Genomic DNA, 27,030 nt, shown 5'->3' with positions numbered 1-27,030 from the left:
AGGTGATAGCAAATTTACACTGTTATACAAGCTGTACACTCACTACTTTATATTGTAGCAAAGTGTAATTTCTTCAGTATTGTCACATGAAAAGCTATAATAAAATATTTACAAACATGTGAGGGGTGTACTCAGTTTTGTGAGATACTGTAAGTAATGTTATATCTAATGCTGGCAGATCATGGCTGGAGGGAGGGGCTGGAAGGCTGTTGTCCATAGCTTCTGGAAAACTGCACAGCATTTGGCATCAGTACTCCCTGATGCAAGCAGTGGACCGGCTCTTTGGAGGGTATACAAATGTCAAAGGATGTCTGTAGGAGTGGACATTCCTAAACAGACTGCATTTATATACAGACCATCCTAAATAATGCCCACTAAGACTCAGTTCACGCCTATGCAGTTTGCTTTTGGTTGTTTCTGCAGTGCGTTTTTACCACGATTTGCGTTTTTTAGGGTTTTTTTTGGGGGCCAATTTGTTGTTGGACAGATTAAAAAACGTGGCAAAATCACAGTAAAAAAAGGCACTACATGCTTTTCTGAAGCCTCTCCATTGAAGTCTATTTAACCAAAAAAAAGCACCGTTTTGCGTTTAAAAAAGTCCCTGACCCTTTCTAAAAACGCAATGGTTGAAAAAAGCATAGATGTGAACATATCCCATTGGAAACCATGTGAAATGAACTGTAGTGAATGTCTGCAAAAAGCACCAAAGAACGCATAGGTGTGAACCAAGCTTCTATGATTGAAAGAACTGAAAACCAACAAATGAATGGAGCAGGCCAGGTCTGGCTGGGGAGAAAAGAGCTAGGTGATGCTGGACATCCTCCAACCATGAAATGAGGTGGGCTGTATCTGATTTGATGAAGCTTATAATGCACAGTGTGAGAAGCTCACAGCATGCAGTGAATTCTTTAACCACTTACCAACCGGCCCATAGCCGAATGACGGCTGCAGGGCGGTTGGATAACTCTGGGAGGACGTACTATGACGTCCTCCCAGAATTCCCCTCTCGCACGCCCCCTGGGGTGCGCACCCGAACACATCCGTGACCGCCAGGTCCAGAGGACCCGGCGCATCACGGATCCCGGTAAATGGCCGCTGATCGCGGCCGTTTACCATGTGATCGTGCCGTCAAATCTGATGACGCCAGTTCCTCTCCTCCCCTCCTGTGTACCGATCGGTACACTGTGGAGGAGAGGGGGATGGATGGATAGCTGCAGCGCTGTGGGCTGTATGTGTAGTGCCCACAGCGCTGCACAGAGACATCCAGCCATCCATCCATCCATGCTCAGCCATCCCTACTACTATGCAATGCTGTGCAATACTCTGCAATGCCCCCACAATACTCTGCAATGCTGTGCAATACTCTGCAATGCCCCCACAATACTCTGCAATGCTGTGCAATACTCTGCAATGCCCCCGCCATACTCTGCCATGCCCCCGCCATACTCTGCCATGCCCCCGCCATACTCTGCCATGCCCCCGCCATACTCTGCCATGCCTCTGCCATGCCCCCGCCATACTCTGCCATGCCCCCGCCATACTCTGCCATGCCCCCGCCATACTCTGCCATGCCCCCGCCATACTCTGCCATGCCTCTGCCATGCCCCCGCCATACTCTGCCATGCCCCCGCCATACTCTGCCATGCCCCCGCCATACTCTGCCATGCCCCCGCCATACTCTGCCATGCCCCCGCCATACCCTGCCATGCTCGGCTGTACTCGGCCTCTGTATGTGGCCAGGCTGTGGAAGTCTCACACATGTGGTATCGCCGTACTCAGGAGGAGTAGGAGAATCTATTTTGGGGTGTCATTTTTGGTATGTACATGTTATGTGGTAGAAATATTGTATAAATGGACAACTTTGTGTTAAAAAAAAAAAAAAAAGCGTTTTAACCACTTCCCGCCCGCCGGCCGTCATACAACGTCCTTGACTTTGTGCGGGGATATCTGAATGATGGTTGCAGCTACAGGCATCATTCAGATATCAGCTTTTTCAGCCGGCGATTCCCTACATCATGAGAATGATCATAGCAGCTGTTCCACTGCTTGATCGTTCTTACGGGAGGCGAGAGGGATGTCCCCCCCTCCCGCGCTTCTACCGACTCACCGCTACGATCGAAGCCAGGATCGTTTTTTTTTTTTTTTTCTTTATTTCAGGCTTCCCAGCCTAGAGGTGAGATGTGGGGTCTTATTGACCCCATATCTCACTGTAAAGAGGACCTGTCATGCCATATTCCTATTACAAGGATGTTTATATTCCTTGTAATAGGAATAAAAGTGGTCCAAAATTTTTTCTTTGGAAAAAAGCATCAAACTAAAATAAATAAAGTAAAATGAACAATAAAAAAAAAAAAAAAAAATTTTTAAAGCGCCCCTGTCCCTGTGTGCTCGCATGCAGAAGCGAACGCATACGTAAGTCCCACCCACATATGAAAACGGTGTTCAAACCACACATGTGAGGAATCACTGCGATCGGTAGAGTGAGAGCAATAATTTTGGCCCTAGACCTCCTCTGTAACTCAAAACATGTAACCAGTAAAAAATTTTTAAGCGTCGCCTATGGGGATTTTTGTGTAGCAAAGTTTGGCGCCATTCCACAAGCGCGTGCAATTTTCAAAGGTGACATGTTGGGTATCTATTTACTCGGCGTAACTTCATCTTTCACATTATGCAAAAACATTAGGCTAACTTTACTGTTTTGGTTTTTGTAAAGCACAAAACAGTTTTTTTTCCAAAAAAAGCGTTAAAAAAATTGCTGCGCAAATACCGTGTGAGATAAAAAGTTGCAACGACCGCCATTGTATTCTCTAGGGTCTTTGCTAAAAAACCATATATAATGTTTTGGGGTTCTATGTAATTTTCTAGCTAATAAATGATGATTTTTACATGTAGGAGAGAAATGTCTGAATTGGCCTGGGTGCTCCAGAACGCCTGAAGGTGCTCCCCTGCATGTTGGGCCTCTGTATGTGGCCACGCTGTGTAAAAGTCTCACACATGTGGTATCGCCGTACTCGGGAGTAATAGCAGAATGTGTTTTGGGGTGTAATTTGTGGTATGCATATGCTGTGTGTGAGAAATAACCTGCTAATATGACAATTTTGTGGGAAAAAAAAAAGTAAAAAAAAAAACCTTGATTTTGCAAAGAATTGTGGGAAAAAATGACAACTTCAAAAAACTCACCATGCATCTTTCTAAATACCTTGGAATGTCTTCTTTCCAAAAAGGGGTCATTTGGGGGGTATTTGTACTTTTCTGGAATGTTAGGGTCTCAAGAATTTAGATAGGCCGTCAGTACTTCAGGTGTGATCAATTTTCAGATATTCGCACCATAGCTTTTGGACTCTATAACTTTCACAAAGACCAAATAATATCCACCGATTTGGGTTAATTTTACCAAAGATATGTAGCGGTATAAATTTTGGCCAAAATATATGAAGAAAAATTACTAATTTGCAAAATATTATAACAGAAATGAAGAAAAATGTATTTTTTTTACAGATTTTTCGGTCTTTTTTCTTTTACAGCGCAAAAAATAAAGAACCCAGCGGTGATTAAATACCACCAAAAGAGAGCTCCATTTGTGTGAAAAAAAGGACAAAAATTTCATATAGATACAGTGTTGCATGACTGAGTAATTGTCATTCAAAATGTGAGAGCACCAAAAGCTGAAAATTGGTCTGGTTAGGAAGGGGGTTTAAGTGCCCAGTTGTCAAGTGGTTAAACATATGCACACAATTTATTTATTGATTACAGGTACTTATATAACACTGTCAATTTACACAGCTCTTCACATACATACTGTATATATTGTACATTCACATGGAGTGTGGGAGGAAAACCGAAGTACACGGAGAAAACCCACACAGGCAGAGGGAGAACATGCAAACTCCAGGCAGGGAGTGCTGTGGTTGGGATTCGACCTGGAGACCCTAGTGCTGCTTGGCAGAAGGGCTAACAACTGAGCCACTGTGCTGCCAACACATTTATCACCCTAATTAAAATATTTGATTAAAACCTTTGCTTCCACTGAGGGTATATGTGAATTTGTACTGTATTGGACAAAATGGAATCGAATCTATGATTATTTCTCAAATCCAATACATTTAAACAGCCTGAGCAATTTACATAATCTCACTAGAAACTATAGATATGATCATTTAGACATGAATTAAAAAGGTAAATAGGACTATAAGAGAATACAGATAAATTATCAAGAGAATTTCTAATTATAATCTATTAGAAGATCAACAAGAGTTTATTAATGGCTTTGGGGAACATTTCCATGGCTAGAAGATGAATCAATTGCTTATGGACCATTTCTGACTTTAAGTAAATATAAATCAAAGCTTAGGATGGTAATCATTAAAGAATCTCAAGGGCCTCTGGTTTTCTATGACTTACAGTTTCTATGAACACTGAAGTAGCAAGGATCATATTGTCTGCAAATAAAAGGCTCTAAGCAGAAACATGTATTATATGTTGTATTCAAAAGTGTGCACAGCCTGTTGCATATATATTTATTTATATTACACACACATACACACACACACACACACACACACACACACACACACACACTCTTAATGTAAACAGACATTTTAAAATGTATTAATACATGGATGGTATCAGTAGGGCAGTAGTTGGTGTCAGTCAGTAGAGCAGTGGACAATGTCAGTAGAGCAGAGGACGGTGTCAGTAGTTTTTTTTTTTAATTATTATTATTTTACTGTTTTATGCTTTATTTTTTGGTGAAATATCAGGGGTCTAAACAGACCCCTGACATTTTAAATTTGAGAAAGAAAAAGGGGCGATTGAGGACAGGGATTCCCCCCAGTACCTTTCTCTGCAGCCTCAGCTGCACTGTACAGTTAATGAATATGAAGTGCTCTGTGCTAAGTGGCTTCCTGTTCATTCACAAACTGAAGCATAGTAACTATGCTTTAGTTATGAATGAACACAGTGAATGATCAGTATTGATCACTCACTGTGTTCATTTAGAAAAGGAAGCGGCCAGTAACTGACATATTAACCAGCCCCTTTCCCAGCTCTCCATCCTGCAACAGGAGGGGGCTGGCAGCACTTCGGGGGGGCAGCAGGGGGAATCTACACCGCATGGGGTGATTAGGGTGTGCCCAGGCACACCAGCACACCCTGTGCGCACACCTATGCTTGTATTATTTGTACACCAGTGTCCAAATGGAAAATTTGGCTGAATGGGTCATTATGTTTATGTGCTCTGGGATCAGCTTTCCTCAATGCTGTAACAAAACTTACAATGGCTGCAGAGTCCATCTATGTTTGATACGCAAGTCCTGATTATCTCATCTGTCCTCACAAATCTGGGCTTATTACATATTCATTTTATTCTAGGATTTTTTTACATGAAACCAGAAGTTCTGTTTTAAACCAAAAAATACTAGAGGCACATTTGCATTCATCAGCCAGGAAGCTGCGCATGGGACGTACTTGGACATTCCAACATGACAATGATCCAAAACACAAGGCCAAGTCCACCTGTCATTGGCTATAGCACAATAAAGTGAAGGTTCTGGAGTGGCCATCTCAGTTTCCTGACCTCAATATCATTGAGCCATTCTGGGGAGATCTCAAACATTCATGCATGACAGCCCAAGAATTTACAGGAACTGGAAGCTTTTTGCCAAGAGGAACGGGCAGCTTTACCATCTGAGAAGATAAAGAGCCTCGTCCACAAATACCACAAAAGACTTCAAGCTGTCATTGACATTAAAGGGGGCAATACACGGTATTAAGAATTGGGGTACGTAAACTTTTGATCAGGGTCATTTGGGTAGTTTCTGTTGTGATTATGATTTAAAAAGAGTAAACAGTTGATGGATAATAAATGGCTTCAGCCAAACACTAACCAAGAGCGAAAGAAAAGTTTTTATGTTATCATTCATATTCTCTGAAAAATGGCCAAGAAATCATAAATTCTGCCAGGGTATGTAAACTTATGAGCACATCTGTACTGAGAAAAGATATTTAGCAGTTTATATTTGCTAAAATAATTACATTGCCATGTACTGTGGGAGACCAGATATAGTGAATGCAGGGTCCTGAGTTTAGTAACACCAAGTTCATACAGTCACTAACAATAATGATGAATGCATGCATTCTGGAATGATTAGTGGACTATAAGAGCAAACAACTTGCTTATCAAATGCTTCAAAAAGAAGCAAGCAAATAAATACCAACCTGTTAATCAGCATCTTAAATACATCCTATCTCAAAAAACTCATTTCTAAATAACCGTTAGAATAAAATGGCTGGAATGCTGTATATGTTTAGCACGTTATACTTTTATAGATATTGGTTTGCAGAAAATATATATACACTGCGATGTGAAATTCAGCTTTAAACCTCAAAATCGATGAAATACTAGTGATAACCAAAGTAATAACTGAGGTCATGATATAACAAAATACTAAAAATATGTACACTAAAAGCTTTACAAAAATAGCAGTGAATACAGCTAAGGAAGAGCAGCAACTGGAAACAATGTAAAGAATTGTGCACTGTTCAGCACCACAGACAGCAGTTCAATGCATGCCATGGCAATGTTCGCTTAAGAACACGTCCTTTAAAATTATATATCAAATGAAATGCTTTATTGTACGCATATGCAATTAACAGTTATAATTTAACCACTTACTGACCGGGCCAAAGCCGAATGATGGCTACAGCGTGGTTGGATAACTCTGGGGGGGCGTCATAGTATGCCCACGCACCTGGGAATGTCCATCACGGATCATGGTAAAGGGAAATTGACAGGGGCCCTTTACCACGTAATCCCTCTGTCAAATACCAGAGCGATAAGTTGTCGACAAGACGGAGAATGCCCAGTTCAGCTCTTCCCCTCTCCATACCGATCGGTACAGTGTGCGTGGAGAGGGGAGCGATTGAGTGCAGCAGCACTGTGGGCTGGATCTGAAGTGCCCACAGCACTGATCTGTGCCAATTCCTGCCTCATCCATCCGCATTCATGCTCATCCATCCCCATCCATGGCTCATTTATGCCTCATCCATGCCACATCAGTGCTCATCCATGCCACATCAGTGCTCATCCATGCCACATCCAAATATTTTGGTGAATTGTGGAATTTTAACCTTGTGATACTAATGGATACCAATGTTATTATCATGTTTAACAGTTTCAGAACTTGATACAGAGATTATGTTTGTACATACATGTATATGAACTAATAAACATCTTGTTATATTCACTAATCTATTCAATTGCAACCACGTACTTCATATAAAGTCCCAACCCCTCTGCTCCTTTTATCATATTGACAGGGATTTACATTTTAATAAAACTTAAAATATGATCAGATACAGTATTCAGAATGAAAGGTATTTAGTTGTACAATTTTCAGCCTGGTATTTGGAAGCAATACTGCTATATTAGGCATCTGTGGTACCATTTAAAAGCATATGAAAGAATTAAAAACCTGCAAGTTAAAAAAAATTATGTACATTTTGCCACGTATTGTAAAATGTCTGTGACTGTTCTGTAATCACCTAAAAGAGGGCTGGCCTGTTCAAATACTGTGTTCTGAATACTTTGTTATTCATTAACCCTCTGGGTGATCCAAAAGAAAAAGATAGTAGATTGTGTTAGAATGTTTCTGCCATATTTAAGAAATTGGCATTGCATACTGTAATGTCATACTGTATGTCTTATCATCCAACATTTCAGTTTATATAATTTACAACTGGGTCATGCCAAGAAATGATTACACTGCCAAAAATAATATTGTAATAGATTTGTTCATTAATATTTGCATTAGCTAAATACCAAGAGAAAAACAAATTAGGTTAGAGCTGCTTTAAGCTGTAGGTCTCATGGGGGAGAATCAGAACTGCTGTAGGCACACTAAGTACTAAGGAAGTTTCCACAGTGCAGCTGCCTTAACATATTCCAAGAAGAGAAATCAAACACAATTAAGCATCCAGAACAAACCAATTTAAAGACATAAAGATACAGTTGTTAGGCATTAACAAAGAAGCAAACAACTGAATGATAACATACTTTACATACACACTATAACTACTGTATATATACGAAAATCAACTGAAACCATTAAAGTATAAGTAAAGGCAATTTTTTTTAGTTTTAGATTTTTTTTATTGCTGTCTGTGCTCCATTTAACCACTTCAATACAGGGCATTTATACACCCTTCCTGACCAGACCAAACTTCAGCTTTCAGCGCTCTCACACTTTGAATGACAATTACTCAGTCATCCTACACAGTACCCAAACAAAATTTTTATCATCTTTTTCTCACAAACAGAGCTCTCTTTTGGTGGTATTTAATCACTTCTGTTTTTTTTTGGTTTTTTTTGTAATATAAACGAAAAAAAGAGAAAATTTTGAAAATTTTGAAAAAAAAAAAAACACTTTTTGCAAAGAAGTAATTTTTCTTCATAAATTTGGGCTAAAATTTATACTGCTACACATCTTTAATAACAATAACCCAAATTAGTGTATATTATCTAGTCTCTGTGAAAGTTATAGCATATACAAGCTATGGTGCAAATCATTGAAAATTGATCACGCTTGATGTACTAAAGGCTTATCTCATTTCTTAAGGCCTTAACAAGCCAGGAAAATACAAATACTAGGGTTGCACAGATACTAGTATCGGTGCCGATACAGAGTATTTGCAAGTATTGGTACTCGTGGAAATGCACCGATACCTGAAACCAATACTTTCAGGTTCGGTTCTTTGAGCTGTCAGTGGGGATGGAAAAAATGTTCCTCTGTTTAACCCCTTATTAACCCTTAATTTACTCTAATCAGCCTTAATTAACGCCTTATTCTCCTCCATTTAATTATTTTCCTGCTTTTTTTTTGTTCACGTCTATTTTATAAACGATAAACAATTAAAACTTTTTTTTTTTCGTTTGCTTTGTTACTGAATATTTTCATACATATATATTAACATATATTTACACATTTCACATAAAAAAAGCGCAAAATTAAAAAACAAAATCAATTTCTTTCATTTGTAAATGACTTTTCAATGCTTTGTACCATTGCTGACAGCTGAAGTGTAAACAAAACAGTTGCCGTAGGTATCGTTAATGGCGAGTACTAAAAAAAAAAAAAAAAAAAAAAAAAAAAAAAAAAAAAATGGTATTGGTGCATCCCTAACAAAAAAACCCCAAATGACCCCTTTTTGGAAAGTAGACATTCCAAGGTATTTTGTAAGAGGCATGGTGAGTTTTTTGAAGTTGTCATTTTTTCCCACAATTTTTCTCAAAATTTTTTTTTTTTTCTTACACAAAATTGTCATAACAAGTTATTTCTCTCACACAGCACATGCATACTTGCAATGGCACCCTAAAATACATTCTGCTACTCCTCCTGAGCATATCGATACCACATGTGTGACTTTTACACAGCCTGGCCACATACAGAGGCCCAACATCCAAGTAGCACCTCCAGGCATTATAGAAAAAGAAATTGCACATCTCATTTGATGACAACCTATCACACTTTTGAAGGCCCTGGAGCACCAGGACAATGGAAAGCCCACAAAATGACCCAATTTTTGAAAGCTAACACCCAAATGTATAATCTATGAGGCATAAAGAGTCTTTGGAATGGTTCATTTTTTTCCAGAAGTTTTTGGAAAATGTGGAAAAAAAATGAAAACTTTTTTTTTTTCCGACATTTCCAACACACAGCATGTACATAGCAAAAATGAGACCCCAAAATATATTCTGATACTCCTCCTGAGTATGGCGATACCAGATGTGTGAGACTTTTACATAGCCTGGCCACATACAGGAGGCCCAACATCCAAGTAGCTCCGTCAGGCGTTTTAGGAGCATAAATCACACATAAATTCCTGCCAACCTACCACATTGTTGAAGGCCCTTCATACTTCTAACACATAGCATGTACTGTACATACCAATTACAAATCAAAATACATTCTGCTGAGCAAAGGGTAAAGAAAACATTACCTGCGGTTTTAGTAGTGCAGTGGTCCACAGAGGAGAGCACCGGTCCAGGCAGCAGGCAGGAACGTGAACAGCGACAACAAAACAGGCAGCAGGCAGGAATACTGTCCATAGTCAGTACAGGTAGAAATGTCTGCACAGCCGAAGAATTGGTCCAGGTAGCAGGCAGGGATGTTGTCAGCAGCAGCAAAAGGATCGTCCATGCAGCAGGCAGGAATACTGTCCATAGTTAGTACAGGCAGCAGGCAGAGATATGGTCAGTACAGCTAAAGTATTGGTCCAAGCAACAGGCACATGGCCTGGGTCAGTGCAGGCAGAGATATTGTCAGCACAGTCAAAGTATTTGTTCAGGCAGCACCATCAGGGATAGAGGCTTCTCCCACCCAAATCTCTTTGAAGCCTCCGGACAACCAGACCCTGTTCCAGGAACACAGAAAACCAAAAACGTTTTTCTCAACTCAGAACACACATCTGGAGCCCCTCACATGTGAGACCCCTGTGTAGCAGAGTGAAAGATCAGTCCAAGGGGCAGGAAAAAACAACATAGTCAACAGGCTGAGGTCAGTGCAGGTAAAAGGCAGAAATAGACAAGTAGGCAGAGGCATAGTCGATAGTCCAGGGTCAGTTCACATGAAAGGCAGAAACATGGCGGATAAACAATGCAGACGGCAGGCAGAGGCATAGTCGATAAACAGGCCAGGGTCAGTTCACATGGAAGGCAATGATATGGTTGGTTGAGGCACCAGGGAAATATTCAAAACAGAAATTGAAAACGGGGAAAAGGCAGTCTATTAGGAAAATGGGCTAATAGTTTACGAGAGTGTGATAGAGTCTGAAGCATTCTCCAATGCAAAGGCCAGGTTGGGAGGGACATTGGGGACAATGGAAACTGGGGTCTTTCCTAACTCCTCTTTTGGTGCACACACGTTTTTTTGGCGTCCTCTTCTGGTTGCTGATGGTGGATTATTGTCAGGAAAATGGCGCTCATGTAGTCTGCTGACACAATCGGAGCGAATGCTTTCTGGGGGGGGGGGAGCCTTATTGATAGATCAGGGCAGTGACAATTTCTTCAATAAACTTAAGAAGGTGTTGGGTGTTTCCGTCAATTTTTGGTAGGTGATGAAAGCATTGTAAATTGTCAAATGAAAAAAGTAAACTGCGATTTTTTTATACCAGAAGAGGGATTTTTGTGTTGACAGATAGGTCTGCAACATTTGATCATTTAAATACACACCCCCCCCCCCATGAATTTATTGTATTCGTGGATACAGGAAAGGCTTTCGAACGGGACCGCGTCTTCTGCGAAGTTCCACCGAGGTGTCATCATGGATGGTGGACATGATGTATATGTCTTTCCTATCCCTCCACTTCACAGTCAACACTTACTCGTTCCTCAAGCTTATGGATTCCCCCCGTTTGTAGCCTTGTGGTGACTAGACACTGTGGGAAGCCCTTTCTGTTTTTCCTTGCTGTACCGCAGGCCAAAGTATTCTTCAGGTATAGGTGGCGGAAAAGGGGCAAATTAGTATAATAATTGTCCATATAAATGTGACACCCATTTTTCAAGAGTGGGAATGCCAACTCCCAGAGAATTTTCCCGCTTATTCCCATGTACTGTAGACACTCAGGGGCCTGGAGCTGGGAGTCTTTGCCTTCGTACATGCGGAAGGCATGCACATATCGGGTGGAGCTTTCACAGAGCTTGTTAAGCTTCAATCCGTACCTCGCCCTCGTACTGGGGATATACTGCTCGATTCCCAGCCGGCCTGTGAAATGGACCAGGGACTCGTTCACAGATATGTTCTGGTCAGTGATATAAAGTTCGGCAAACCTCTTGGAAAAAAAAAAAAATCAATTAGGGGGCAAATTTTATATAATTTATCAGTCTGGGTGATTTCGCGGGGGGGGCCTGCGCATTATAATTTCATATCGGGACCTGGACATGACAGATGAAAAAATTGGCATGTGGTGGATAGGGCTGATAGACCAAAATGCATGCACTTTTTGTTTTTTGTAAGCCCCATTTTGAGTGTTAGGCCTAAAAACAATTTAAGCTCCTCCACTGTTAGGGGGTCGCCATTCAAAAGGGCGGGCATAGCTTGAGCTGGGGTTGTTTTCTATGAATTGTTGGGCAAAAAGAATGGTTTGGTCCACAATGCCTTGAACTAATTCGTCAGGGAAAAATAAATTGAAAAAATCCATTTTAGAAAAACCTTCAGTGTTGACCTGCACACCTGGCTGTGCTGTGAAAGGGGGGATTGTGGCTGACCCTGTGCTAGAAGGCAGCCACAATGGGTTTGCTAAGGCATCATTCTTTGGCGTGAAATTCCCGCACTTGTACTGGGCCTTTCCTCCTGGGGTCTAGCAGCGCTTGTACTGGGCCTCTCCTCCTGGGGTCTAGGGCCGTTGGCATTTACCGATTGGCCATTGGGGTGTCTGGCACTGCTGGTGGCTTCCTGGTCTTCAGACCGTCTTCTTTTTGGACGGACTACTTCCTCCTCTGATTCGGATGATGGTGTACTGCCTTCGACGGGCTCATATTCCAAACCAGAATCAGGAATCAGAACTGTAACTGGATGTGAGACCTCCTCGCTGCTCTCATCGGACAGACTCAGTATTTGATATGCCTCTTCTGGAGTATATACTTTTCTGGACATAGTGGCTGTATGATGGGTGACACTGATGGGCTGCATGTCAGGGACTAATGGGCTGAACGTCACAGACTAATGGGCTGAACGCCAGGGACTAATGGGCTGAACGCCAGGGACTAATGGGCTGAACGCCAGGGACTAATGGGCTGAACGCCAGGGACTAATGGGCTGAACGTCACAGACTAATGGGCTGAACGCCAGGGACTAATGGGCTGAACGCCAGGGACTAATGGGCTGAACGCCAGGGACTAATGGGCTGAACGCCAGGGACTAATGGGCTGAACGCCAGGGACTAATGGGCTGAACGCCAGGGACTAATGGGCTGAACGTCACGGACTAATGGGCTGAACGTCACGGACTAATGGGCTGAACGTCACGGACTAATGGGCTGAACGCCAGGGACTAATGGGCTGAACGCCAGGGACTAATGGGCTGAACGCCAGGGACTAATGGGCTGAACGCCAGGGACTAATGGGCTGAACGCCAGGGACCAATGGGCTGCAGATAGTTACTCTGATGGGCTCACAGGACAGGTACTTCTGATGGGCTCACAGGACAGGTACTTCTGATGGGATGGATGGATGACAGGTCCTCTTTATTCAGGGTGGGCAATCTGGGCACAGTAAATTCACAGTAATGTGGTAACTCACTGTTAACCGCGATCTCCTCCTCACACTGGATCGGTGTGTGAGGAGGAGAATCCAGTAACAGCTGTTACCCTCAGGTTTGTTGACATTTGTGACTGGCTGTGATTGGACACAGCTGGTCACGTGGTAAAGAGACAATTTCATTGGCTCTTTACCCTGATCGGGGAGGGGCTGTGTCCCGTGGGACAAGCCAGATCCCAGATGGCTGTTCCACGGGCACCCGAGGGCCCGCAGTAGCGGCGGGAAGCCGAGGACGTCATATGACGCCCGCCGAGGATGGGAGATCCCATCTGTGGACGTCATATGACTATGGCTGGGTATTAAAGTGGTTAAAGGATAAGTTCACCTTTCATAACATGTTACACCCATACACAGGGTGTGCATTGTCAAAAGGTGAACTTATCCTTTAGGCTGGGTTCACACTATTGCGAATTGGATGTGGGTTTCCCTGCAATTTGCATGTCAGGAGATTGTGTCTGGCTCTCAAATGGAGCCGGTTCACACATCTTCGGGAGCGGCTCTGCTGTGAATTGCACAGGAGTCCTGTGCATCTTCTGGTACATTTCAGGTCCGAATTCACACAAAAATTCAGGCTGAAATCAGACCTGAAACGGTGAACAGGGACACACCAGACCCCTGCTGTAAGCCACTCTGTGCTGTGATGTGAACCCAGCCTTAAGGAGGTTCATCTTCTCGCTTTGTCCTGTTTACCATTATCCTTGAAAGTAAACAGAGAAAAAACAACATTTTGGTTTGTCCCTAGAAAAAGATAAGAGGGAAATCTTGTTTCAATGATTTTTATTGAAGAAGTTTACAGGACAAAATTAGAAAGTTAAAAAATTGAACAACATATCATAAATCTGTATCGCAGTACAGATACAGAGAACATTTCCCATATCAGGGATAGAGAAAAAAAACAAAAGGGAAAATTATACAACAAAACAACATTTCTGCACCCTGGAGGTGACTATAAGTATATTAAGGTTTCCCCGTCGCTCCCACACACTCAATGGGAGGAAGGAGGAGAAAGACCATGGTAACATAACTGTGAGGCCAGTATCCTCTATCCTATTTATCATGGGATCAGTGTGATCTAGAAATACTGACACTAAATGCAACATTTGGACAGAGTATTATAACCTTCCCTTTAATGATATACTCATTGTAACATATTTTAGAATGTCAATCTCCCTGACAGTGCAGGGAGTATGAGCTTATCTGAACCCATAGTATGAGCTTATCTGAACCCTGACAGCTCACAAGGGGTCAGACAAGTATTTAATCCAGGGTTCCCAGATCTTTTCAAACCTAGCTCGTTTGTCTAATAGAATCGCCAAAGCGTTTGTTTACCATAATCCACAACAACTTGTTTTTCACCAAGTCGAAGGGGATCGTGGGTGTTCTCCATGACTTAGCTATTGCTATCCTAGCTGCCATAAAAATAAAGGCTATGATTTTTCCCTGCCTGTCTTGGTGTTCCTTCAACTGGTCGTCCCATGAGAGCTTGCTGTGGTGATTTGAGTAGATTCACCTGTGTAAGTGAGTAAATGAAATTGTAGATACGGATCCAGAAGCGTTTCACTTTGGGACAAGACCACCATATATGTAATACTGTGCCTTCCAACCCACACCCTTAAAAACAAGAGGAAGATCCCCCTGTGACAAATGTGGCTTTTCTTGTCGGAACCATGTACCATCTCATCAATACCTTATAGTTTGCTTCAATCAATGAGGTATTTATGTACGATTTTGACGCACAATGTGACAATGTGAACTATTCATCCATTTCCTACTTTTCGTTTATGTCTTGTTTCCACTTCGTCATACAAAACAGTTTTTCTGACTTGGAAGTCAGTACATTCTAGATTTTAGAGATGTGGCCAGTGTGCTTATCAAAGGACCTACACAAATACTCCATCGAGGCAGAAGTGGTAATATCAGATGTACATTGTAAGGATTTCAAAAAATACACAATTTGAACATAATGAAAAAAATCTGAGTTTGAAAGTTGGTATTTGTCTCATAGGGTGTCTTTAGATAAGAACCCTCTGTGATCTCAAAGGTCGAAAATACGCATCAAACTCTTGTTGGTCCACCAGGCAAAGGTGTGGGCATTGAGACCTGGAGTGAATGATGGGTTGCAGACTAAGGGAGCCATGGGACTATGCGGTGACTTAAAACCATAAGGGCTTCGCTAATCTATCCCACAGATGTAATGAGAATGAGAATGTTGGACACATCATAGCCTGCCTATCTTTTGATTGCAACCCAATTAAATGGTGTAAATTTTCTATAAATTGGAAAAGTGTCAACTGGAACTTGTGCTTCAAATGTTCTGCAAGTGTACAACTTGCCAGTGAAAATGTGCAGCAAGTTAACAGACAGGATTGGTTAACTATAAATTTGTAAGATAGACACCACGCTTCATTCTATTTTCTTATCCTCACTGGACGAGATTAGATGAATATCGCACTTCTTACCGCATTCGCCCCAGCCAGGTTAAGCCTCTCCTGGATGGAAGTCTCCTGTACAGTCTTCTAAAGGAGCTATTGCATGCAGAGAACCCCAATCTGGTGGTCTCCGGGGCTGTTACATGTTCTGGCATTTTACAAGCGTTAAAGAAGCTTCATACTTTGCAGTTGCCTCCTATCTTTTGTTTCCCACACAGGGTGTTCAATTACCTCTTTTCTTTTCCTTTTTCGTGGCCATTCTGGGCCTTGTAGTCCCACAGTCAACCAGATCAGAGCCAGCCAGTAGTCTTCTGTGCCTATTTCCAAGATGGCACAAGCACCGCCAGACTGCTTCTGCGCATGCGTGATGACCTCACTTCCACCGCAACGGCGAATTTAAAAGGCTCAGTTCTCCTGTCAGTATAACGCTGGCTGGTTTATGGACGATTCTGCTGCACAGGAGTCTGACATCTTACTGCTTTTCCTATTGGGTATCTTGCTCCTTCCTTTTCCTCCCTTTGTATATACTGGTATTTTCTAATCTCATCTAATGGGGTATTTTTTTTTCTTACTACTCTATTGCAGGTTCTAATCCCTTGTTTCATAGATCATGGAGGCCACCGCTCAAGCAGACCACCCACAGCATATAAGGTAAGAGGTTGTCCTCCATTTTTAGGTAAGTATTGAAGAGAGAAAAAAAGAGACCATGACCACTAACACTGCAATTTCTGGGCAGCCCTACCAGGTCAAGACCCGCAAACTCCAGACGTAAAGATCAATCAAGCTATGCCTCAAGCCATAGAAGATCTAGGAGAAGCCAATCGAGATCCTCATCATGTCATTGCCACTTAAGTCATAGCCACTCACGTCAAAGGGAGGTCACCTTCATCCCATCGCACTAGGAGTTATCACACCTGTCCTGCAGCAAACGCTTGCTGGGTTTGTGGCGCTCTAGCTTTGCCAGAGAAATTGGCTTGTCGCACATGCTTCAATGAAGCAACAAAAGAGAAAGAGTCAGACGCCAAAGAGGTAACAGATCTCATCAGAGAGTCAGTGCGGGAATCTTTCCCTGAAACTTCAGCGCCTGAAACAGACAGGGTGGCTCCAAGCACATCATCTGCAGCCCCTCTTCAGACTGTAGATCCAGAGTCATCATCAGAAAATGAGGATCCAGGAGGTGTCAGCAGGATTCGACTTTACCCTAGTCGAACCTTTTGCTAAAGTGAAGGAGGCCATAGGTTGGGAAGAGACTAAGGAAATACCCCGAAAGGTCTGAAAATACTTCCCAAAAACTTTAAGAACTGGAATCCTTTCCTTTCATTGAGGAATTGGAGGATCTCAATAAAGATCAGTGGGAAAGATCAGATAAAAGATCCAGGCTTAATAACAGGCTAGCGAAATTGTATCCCTTAAAAGGAACCCAGTTTATACCCTCCAGTTTACGCACCAGTCATTGATGCATCTTTAATGCGACTTGTGAGACATGTTACCTTACCAATCAAAGATGCGGTAACCTTCCTGTGACGGGAGGGCCCGTGGAACTCAGAATCCCTTGGAAAGTAGGGGATGCCCTTGTTTCAGCTCCCCATACACCTCTTATGTCTAAGTCACCCTGTGCTATCCTGGCACAGGGTGAGTGAGAAAATATATCTTGGACTACTTAAAATGGGACAGTAATATTTGTCCACAATATCTCCCAGGATGTATGTAGAGACTATTATTGGTTTGTTTGATTGTGAACTCAACCTGTTAATTGAATGAGCTGATCACATTAGCCTCCAGGATTGGCTAGGAGACGAACAGTCTAGTCTGGCTTACCACAGGTTCTAAGGGTATTCCACACATTGTTGTTTGTTCTAATTAACCCTGTGTTGATGTTTATGGTAATGTGTGTTGAATAGTCACCTAGTCTGGGTAAATGATTTTCACCCAGACAAAAGGTATTGAATTTGTTCTTCTCCTCAGTCTTCACGAGTGAATCGAGGGGCTTCAGTAACCAAAACTGCAGTGTTTATCCTCATGACATAACACAGGAAGCACCTCCATGGTTAACAGAGGACAGAATTAAAATTAGACTTGAGAAACTTAACATTAATAAATCACCGGGACCAGATGGCTTGCATCCGAGGGTACTTAGGGAACTCAGTCAAGTGATTGCCAGGCCGTTGTTCCTAATTTTTACAGATAGTCTACTGACTGGAATGGTACCAGCTGATTGGAGAAAAGCCAATGTAGCACCAACATTTAAAAAGGGCCCGAAATACATCCCTGGGAATTACAGACCAATTAGCCTAACATCAATAGTATATAAACTCTTGGAGGGGATGATAAGGGACTATATACAAGATTTTAGTAATAAGAACGGTATCATTAGCAGTAATCAGCATGGATTCATGAAGGATCGTTCTTGCCAAACCAATCTATTAACCTTCTATGAGGAGGTGAGTTGCCATCTAGATAAAGGAAGGCCCGTAGACGTGGTGTATCTGGATTTTGCAAAAGCATTTGACACAGTTCCCCATAAACGTTTACTGTACAAAATAAGGTCCGTTGGCATGGACCATAGGGTGAGTACATGGATTGAAAACTGGCTACAAGGGCGAGTTCAGAGGGTGGTGATAAATGGGGAGTACTCAGAATGGTGGGGTGGGTAGTGGGGTTCCACAGGGTTCTGTGCTGGGACCAATCCTATTTAATTTGTTCATAAACGATTTGGAGGATGGGATAAACAGTTCAATCTCTGTATTTGCAGACGATACTAAGCTAAGCATTGCAATAACTTCTCCGCAGGATGTGGAAACCTTGCAAAAAGACCTGAACAAATTAATGGGGTGGGCGACTACATGACAAATGAGGTTCAATGTAGAAAAATGTAAAATAATGCATTTGGGTGGGAAAAATATGAATGCAATCTATACACTGGGGAGAGAACCTCTGGGGGAATCTAGGATGGAAAAGGACCTGGGGGTCCTAGTAGATGATAGGCTCAGCAATGGCATGCAATGCCAAGCTGCTGCTAACAAAGCAAACAGAATATTGGCATGCATTAAAAAGGGGATCAACTCCAGAGATAAAACGATAATTCTCCCACTCTACAAGGCTCTGGTCCAGCTGCACCTGGCGTATGCTGTCCAGTTCTGGGCACCAGTCCTCAGGAAGGATGTACTGGAAATGGAGCGAGTACAAAGAAGGGCAACAAAGCTAATAAAGGGTCTGGAGGATCTTAGTTATGAGGAAAGGTTGCGAGCACTGAACTTATTCTCTCTGGAGAAGAGACGCTTGGGAGGGAATATGATTTCAATATACAAATACCGTACTGGTGACCCCACAATAGGGATAAAACTTTTTCGCAGAAGAGAGTTTAACAAGACTCGTGGCCACTCATTAAAATTAGAAGAAAAGAGGTTTAACCTTAAACTACGTAGAGGGTTCTTTACTGTAAGAGCGGCAAGGATGTGGAATTCCCTTCCACAGGCGGTGGTCTCAGCGGGGAGCATTGATAGCTTCAAGAAACTATTAGATAAGACTTGTGTCTTTTTTTCAACCTCACCTACTATGTAACTATGATTTAGTAAACTAGCTCATGTTAATTAGGTTACAGTTGTATTGTTAGAGGAGGTTCCAACAACATATAAAGTCTTGTAATTTTGATTCTATATAAAAAAATAGTCCATGTTAGCAGTGAAGCAAGTCTCGCCTTGTTTTGTGCTTGGAAGCATTTGGAATATCTGATATCTGTATCCAGACTACAAGGAAGTGGTATACTGACGGAAGCACTCAAGTGGAGTGTGGGACGTTCCGTTACACTTCCGAAACGTGCTTGATCGGAAAATCGATTTAGATTTGAAGAGATCATACTCCACGGCAGGCGGTGCATGTAGACCAGCAGTTACCACAGTGGCGGTTGGTAGGGCCATATCTGGATGGACCACAAATATAGAGAAATCTCTTTGCGAGGGGGCCGACCAGGAGAAGATCATCACTTCCCTTCAAGAGCTGAAACTGGCAGGCTTCAGTAGATATCATCAGATCCTCTGCCCGAGCAATGTTAGCCTCAGTTAAGGCAAGGAGAGCCTTATGGCTAAAGCCATGGGTAGCAGACATTGCTCGGGCATCAAAGACTAATTGGTGCAAAATTCCATATGATGGATCTAACCTATTTGAATCCAAACTGGATTCGGACATTTCAAAAGTGACAGGAGGCAAATCAGGCTTGATCCCCTCCGACAGAAGACCAAAGCTGTGCACAGAAGGAGCCATCTTATAGACGCAACCTTCCGGAAATGTACAGAGAGGCGAAGGCATATAGACCAGGAAGAGAGTTTAAAAGAAACTGGAGGAATAAACAGCCATCTTTTCTGAGAGAGTGCACAAATCTAAGGCCACCCCGACTGGGGAGCAGCAGAAGTCATTTTGAAGATGCGCACGTCCATTCTGTGCAACTGTGAGCCAGATTTAAAAAAAGAGTTCATACAGGTTTGGACGGAAAACATCGAAGATACCTGGACACTTTCTACGATAGAGTTCGGTCACAAATGTTAGTTCATTGGCAAATTGCCCAGAAACCATTTTCAGACAACCAGACTCCCATCGTCACCAGACAAAAGGAGAATACTACTCAAGTATGTAATGGAGTTAAAATAAAAAAGGGAGTCATCCTGGAAGTTCCAACATTTCAGAAGGGAAGAGAATTGTATTCCCCATTATTTCTAGTAAAGAAGAAAACAGGGGATCTGCGCCCAGTGTTAGATCTAAAAAATCTCAACAAGAGGATCAAAATCAAAGCCTTCAAGATGGAAAGCCTCCAGTCAATACTGCTGGCAATACATTTAGAAGATTGGATGCTGTCCGTAGATATGCCTACCTACACGTTCCTATACATCCTGCCTTTCAAAAGTTTCTTCATTTCTCAGTCAACCACCAACACTTCGGGTTTCAGTGCCTACCATTCGGCATATCTTCTGCTCCCAGAACCTTTACCAAAGTTCTTCTACCTGTAATCGTATTTCTAAGGAAAAAAGGATTAAATGTACACCATTATCTAGATGACATTCTGCTGCTAGCGGACAGCTGGGAAACTTTACTTGATCATCAAAGAGTACTGGTCAAGACTCTCCAGAGCATCGGCTGGTTAAATTAATTGGGAGAAGAGCAACCTTGAGCACACACAAAATATGATCTTTTTAGGGGCAGAACTGAATACCAAGACTAACAAAGTGCAGCTTCCTCAAGAGAAGATAATTCCTCTAATTCAAAAGATGAAGACATTAATGTCAGCAACGTTTCTGCCAGCCAGAGTTTATATAAGCATCCTGGGCTCCATGTCCGCCACTCTCCCAATGATCCAGTGGGCTCAATGGCACATGAGAATGCTGCAAAATGAATTTCTGATGCAGTGGGATGGAGCATCAATGCTTCAGACGATTCCCAACGACAAGAGGGTGAAGCAGTTAGTATGGTGGTTGACGCATACATGCAACCTCAGGAGACACAGGCCTATAGTCCCCCCAGAGCCGGAAGTGATCACATCGGACACCAGCCGGGAGCGATGGGGAGCTCACTACCAAGATCAAGCATCTCAAGGACAGTGGCAGTTCCAGGCTCAGGGCATTGTATCGAATATACTAGAGCTCAGAGCAGCTTTTCAGGCTCTCCTAGCCTTTGGCCCATCCTTAAAGGGGAAGAATGTCTTAATAAAGATGGACAACAAAGTGGCGGTGGCTTACATCCAGAGGCAGGGAGGTACCAGGAGCCGCACACTAGAGGAAGTTCGCCCTAGCTTGTAATGGGCCCAAACATATCTAACCGATCTGAGAGCCGTGTATGTCCCAATTGCACAGAACCTGTTGGCCGACTGTTTAAGCAGGGAGTTCCTGTTAAACAACGAATGGTCTCTGAGCCACCAAGCATTCTCTCTCCTGACCGAGACTTGGGGAATTCTGGATATCGATTTGGCCGACTTACCCATCGGCAGAAGGAATAGACTGCCTTCTCCATCCTTGGAACTTCCAACTAGGATACATATTTCTACTGATGCCGCAAATTGCAATATTTCTCTCCAGGCTCAGGAGGTCGTCTGCCATGGTGATAGCAGTAATCCCTTTCTGGCCAAGGAGACCTTGGTTCACGACCTTGCTAAAGCTCAGTCTGGAAGACCCACTACCTCTTCCTGTGATGCCGGACCTGCTTTTCCAAAGCCAATAACTTCATCCGGCTCCGAAGAAACTGCCCTTGATGGCATGGAGGTTGAAAGGAATAGGCTTCTAGAACAAGGTTGCTCTCAAGAAATAATATCAACACTACTACAAGCTAGGAAATGTACCACTAACACCACCTACGGGAAAATATGGGACAGATTTTCATCTGTGGCTCAGCAAAGAAATTGGAATTTATTATCGCCAGAAGCCCCGCAGATCTTGGAATTTCTCCAAGAAGGCCTAGAGAAGGGTCTAAGCTCAAGTACACTTAAGGTCCAGATTTCTGCCTTTTCTGGCAGACATCAGATGGGCATTACACCCTCTCGTGATTCAATTCTTGAAGGCATGCTTAAAGATCAGGCCTCCCAGAAGACCTACGTTTCCAGCATGGGATCTCTCACTAGTTCTGGATATACTTTCAAGTTCCCCTTTTCACCCAGCTGAGGCTATATCATTAAGGGACTTAACACTAAAATTAACCTTCCTCATCGCCATTAGCTCAGCTAAAAGAGTCTCAGAAATGCAAGCATTGATGATAACATAACCCTACCTGTTTTTGTACCCGGACAGAGTGATACTAAGGCCTTCAGACGGTTTTATTCCGAAAGTGGCAACATCTATCCATTACAACCAGGACATCAGCCTCCAGACCTTTTCTAACGATCAGGGTGAACCTCATGCCTTAGATATAAAATCTGCAATTACCACTTATCTGACAGCTAAAACCTCCTTTAGGAAGATGGAGAATCTCTTGGTAATTCTTCATGGGACCAGAAAAGCACAAGTGGCAGGACCACGCACAATCACATCATGGCTAGTCAAGTCCATCAGGAAAGCATATTCCATTCAACAACTTCCAGTACCTGAGGGCATTAAGGCTCATTCAACTAGGGCAATGGCAACCTCATGGGCAGCATACTGCAAGGTTTCGCCGGAGATGATATGCAAAGCAGCTACCTGGTCATCCAGACATACATTTATGTCCCACTATAGGGTAGATTCTGCTCAGTTAACAACGGTAGAATTCGTAAGAACCCTTATCCGAGCCAATTCTTCAGCTACATGTTAAATAAATATTATTTCCTTACACCCACCCGACTGGCAAGATATTTTCCAGTGTGTGCTACCATGATGCGTCAGAAAAACGGAAAATTGCATACTCACCTTTCCGTAATTTTCCTTTCCGGACACATCTTCATGGCAGCACACAGCATCCCGCCCTTCTTTTTTAGGTAATAGATACAAGTAATGAAGCGGGGTGTCTCTCTTACAAATTTATAATTAACCAATCCTGTAAGGTTGTGAGGGCGGAGTCACAACCCAGTGTGTGCTGCCATGAAGATGCGTCAGCAAAGGAAAAATACAGAAGATGAGTATACAATTTTCCGTTTTCTGTGTGCTGCAGTCCTTTAGAAGTAATTAACTCTTGGAGTATATCACCAAAACTTGTAGGAGGTGATCAAAATCTGACTTTTACCTTAGTGCAGGCTTCTGGGAAAATCATACAAGCAGGATGACATTTTTTGGAGGCGTTCTGTACACCAGCTGTGTACAGCACGCCTCCAGGTTGCCATGTTGCATTGACTTTTCCAAAAATTACACTGCTGCAGATTGAAAAGGAAAAGTAATTTATATAAACATTCAGTTACAATATGGCTTGTGTAGCAATTTTACATGCTTTATTTTTTTTTCTTTGATATTTTTTTCCACCAAGTTACCCTTTAGGTTAACCAAATACACATGGCAGGTGCCACGTTTTTCATGAACAGTACTGGGTTTTTTAAGCAATTCCAAGGAAGCAATTCATTATTACAGTCAAATGCCCAAGCTTCCTTTTTAATAATTTTTAAACAGAATTATGAGGTGCTTATGCAAACTTAATAGCACAGGCATCCAGTCCTTACCTTGACATCACTTTCTTGCCACAGAGCCCTAGTATTGGGGGATCAGGGATGGCAGGGGATACTTGAATACTGGACATTGCCCTCAGCATTTACCTAACCCTGCAAGAAAGGTTATCTTGCAAAAGTGTTTCTAGGAGCTCTGGCAGTAGAGGAGCACTGGAGAGGCAAGTATAGAATGCCTGCTATATAATCAACCTGTTATTTTGCCTTTTCATACTTCTATTACAGACGTGAAATCAAAGAGACTTACTGTAACTCTGAGGTACCAGTTCTGGGTTTCTCGGATCTTTTATTGTATAGGATACATCTCCAATGTTAATAATGTCACCTAAAGAAAAAAAGGAGAAAAAAACAATTTTGAATATATGAGCAGCATGCCCAATGCAGCCCCAACACAAGAACAAAGTAATTTTTTATGTCCTATGCCTTCAGTTTGCACACCGACGCATCGCATTGATGGGCTGAAGAAATAAAAAAGGTTGTTCTGCATCACATTCCAACAAACTGTAACGCATCTCAACACACTACAGTGCATTAAGAATTCCATAGAAGTTGTAAAAAAAAAAAAAAAAAAAAAAGGGAGAAAAAAAAAAGAAAAAGCAATGCACTGCAGCACACAGAAGTACATATGCACAACACACACCAGTCTGTATGCATTACGCACATATTAACATGCAAGCGCTATTTTAAACGGGTACAAATTCTATTGTGCGGGCCTTTGAACATGTCAGGGGGCTGCACCTGAGGCCCTCTTTATTTACCAATTTGAACACCACTGTCTAAGAGCTTAATTCTGTTATAAATGATTTGTTTGTTATTTTAATCAACAACGTTGAAAGTTGGAAATTTTCCTCAAAGTGTAACTAAAGGCAAAACTTTTCTTTTTACAAGTAGTTTTGGATAGAGTGAAAATATATAAAACAGTAAAAAGGCAAGGTCGGAACATATAGGCCCCATAAAGGACGATGAAGGGAAGATGGTTACAGATGACAAGGAGAAGGCAACTGTACTTAATGTTTTCTTCTCCTCAATCCTCTTACAGGAGAAGGATGGGTATAACAACCACGACTGTATTGTCAGTAACACGTCACAGGATGTTCCCTTGTGGCTAACAAAGGCCAGAATCCGAAAAAGAATTAGAAAAGCTTAACATAAATAAATCTCCAGGACTGGATAGCTTACACCCAAGAGTCCTCAAAGAACTCAGTCAGTTTATAGCCAGACCACTATTCTTAATCTTTATGGACACCATACTGACAGAAATGGTACCAGTTGGTTGGCGAAAAGCCCACGTGGCATCAATATTTAAAAAGGTGCAGAGATATATTCCTGGAAACTACAGGCCTGTCAGTCTAACATCTGTAGTTTGTAAACTATTTGAGGAGATATTAAGGGACCACATCCAAGAATTTGCTGATGAAAACAGTATCATTAGTAGTAATCAGCATGGGTTTACGAAAGGTTGCTCTTACCAAACCAACCTGTTAACATTCTACGAGGAAGTAAGCTGCCATCTAAACAAAGGTAGGCCACTAGATGAGGTGTATCTGGAATTTGCAAAAGCATTTGATACAGTCCCCCACAAACGGTGAATCTACAAAATGAGGTTTGTGGGTATGGACCACAGGGTTTGTTCTTGGATAGAAAACTGGCTACAGGGGCATGTCTAAAGAGCGGTGATAAATAACATGTATTGAGAGTGGTTAGTGGGGTATTCCAAGGCTCTGTCCTGGGGATAAATTCTGTTTAATTTATTTATAAATGATATAGAGGATGGGATAAATAGCTCAATCTCAGTGTTTGATGACGGCACAAAAAAGTCGTAATGGAGTTGGCAACTAGATGGCAAATGAGGCTTAACATTGAAAAATGTAAGGTAATGCACTTGGGGGTTAAAAATATAAACACAAGTTACTCACTAGGGGGAGAACCCCTGGAGGATTTCAGGATGGAAAAGGATCTGGGGGTTCTAGTAGAAGATAGACTGCGCAATAGCATGCAATGCCAAGCTGCAGCAAGCAAAGCCAGCAGAATATTAGCATGCAATAAAAAGGGGAGTTACTCCAGAAATAAAACGATAATCCTGCCACTTTATAAAACTGTTTGACTGCATCTGGCGTATTCCATCCAGTTCTGGGCACCAATCCTCAGAACAGATGTGCTAGAGAGAGAGTCCAGAGAAAAGCAATAAAATTATTATGGGGACTGGAGGACCTCAATTACGAGGAACGACTACAAGCACTAATGCCGTGTACACACGGTCGGACTTTTCAGCTACAAAAGTCCGACAGCCCGTCCGAAAGACTTTCGACACACTTTTGGCGGACTTTCTAATGACCGGACTTGCCTACACACGATCACACCAAAGTCCGACGGATTCGTACGTGATGACGTACACCAGATTAAAATAAGGAAGTTGATAGCCAGTAGCTGCCCTAGCGTCGGTTTTTGTCCGTCAGACTAGCAAACAGACGAGCGGATTTCTGGGTCTGGCGGAGTTACGACGTAAAGATTTGAAGCATGTTCCAAATCTAAAGTCCGTCAGATTTGCGACTGGAAAGGTCCACTTAAGGTCCGGTGAAGCCCACACACGATCGGATTGTTCGCCGGATTTGGTCCGTCGGCGTCCGTCAGACCAGTCCGGTCGAAAAGTCCGACCGCATGTAGGCCCCATAAATCTATTCTCCCTGGAGAAGAGACGCTTGAGATGAGATATGATAGCGGTATACAAATATCTTAATGATGATCCTAGCACCAGGATCCCAGGGAGTGTAAGAAGACACGGGGCCACACAAAGAGTGGAAGAGAAGCAGTTTAACCATAAGCTGCATAGGGGGGTTTTCACTGTCAGGCAGGTAAGGATGCGGAATGCTTTACCACAATCTGTGGTGTCAGCAGGAAGTATTGATAGTTTTAAAGACTCTTGGCCATGCATCTTAGCAAACACATTATACAGGGATATAGGAAATGATTATCTACACAAACACACACACCAACACAGGTTGAACTGGATGGACTGTTGTCTTTATTCAACCTTACTGTCAGGAAAGAGGCAAGTACCAGTCTCGCCAATATCGCTGCCTTCCTTCACACATGCGCGGTAGAGCGGCACTCTGGCGCATCCCTGGGCACATTACAGGGAAACGGCTAATGCGCGTGCGCAATTCAGCGTAAAGGCGAATGCAATA

The 27,030-nt window shown here is 42.5% G+C and overlaps 1 protein-coding gene across 3 annotated transcripts in view; it reads right to left on the bottom strand.

The window, feature by feature from the left end:
• VWA8 (von Willebrand factor A domain containing 8) overlaps positions 1-27,030 on the bottom strand; it is a 686,916-nt gene that overhangs the window by 619,114 nt on the left and 40,772 nt on the right. For all 3 annotated transcript variants that reach the window (XM_073614208.1, XM_073614207.1, XM_073614209.1), the window contains exon 3: positions 24,093-24,170. In XM_073614208.1, the coding sequence (XP_073470309.1) occupies positions 24,093-24,170 (78 nt within the window). The remainder of the gene's footprint in view (positions 1-24,092; positions 24,171-27,030) is intronic.

This window comes from Aquarana catesbeiana, linkage group LG02, assembly GCF_042186555.1.
Source record: "Aquarana catesbeiana isolate 2022-GZ linkage group LG02, ASM4218655v1, whole genome shotgun sequence".
Classification (NCBI taxonomy): Eukaryota; Metazoa; Chordata; class Amphibia; order Anura; family Ranidae; genus Aquarana; species Aquarana catesbeiana.
Note: the sequence above shows the minus strand (reverse complement) of the source record. Positions and strands in the feature narration are given on the sequence as shown.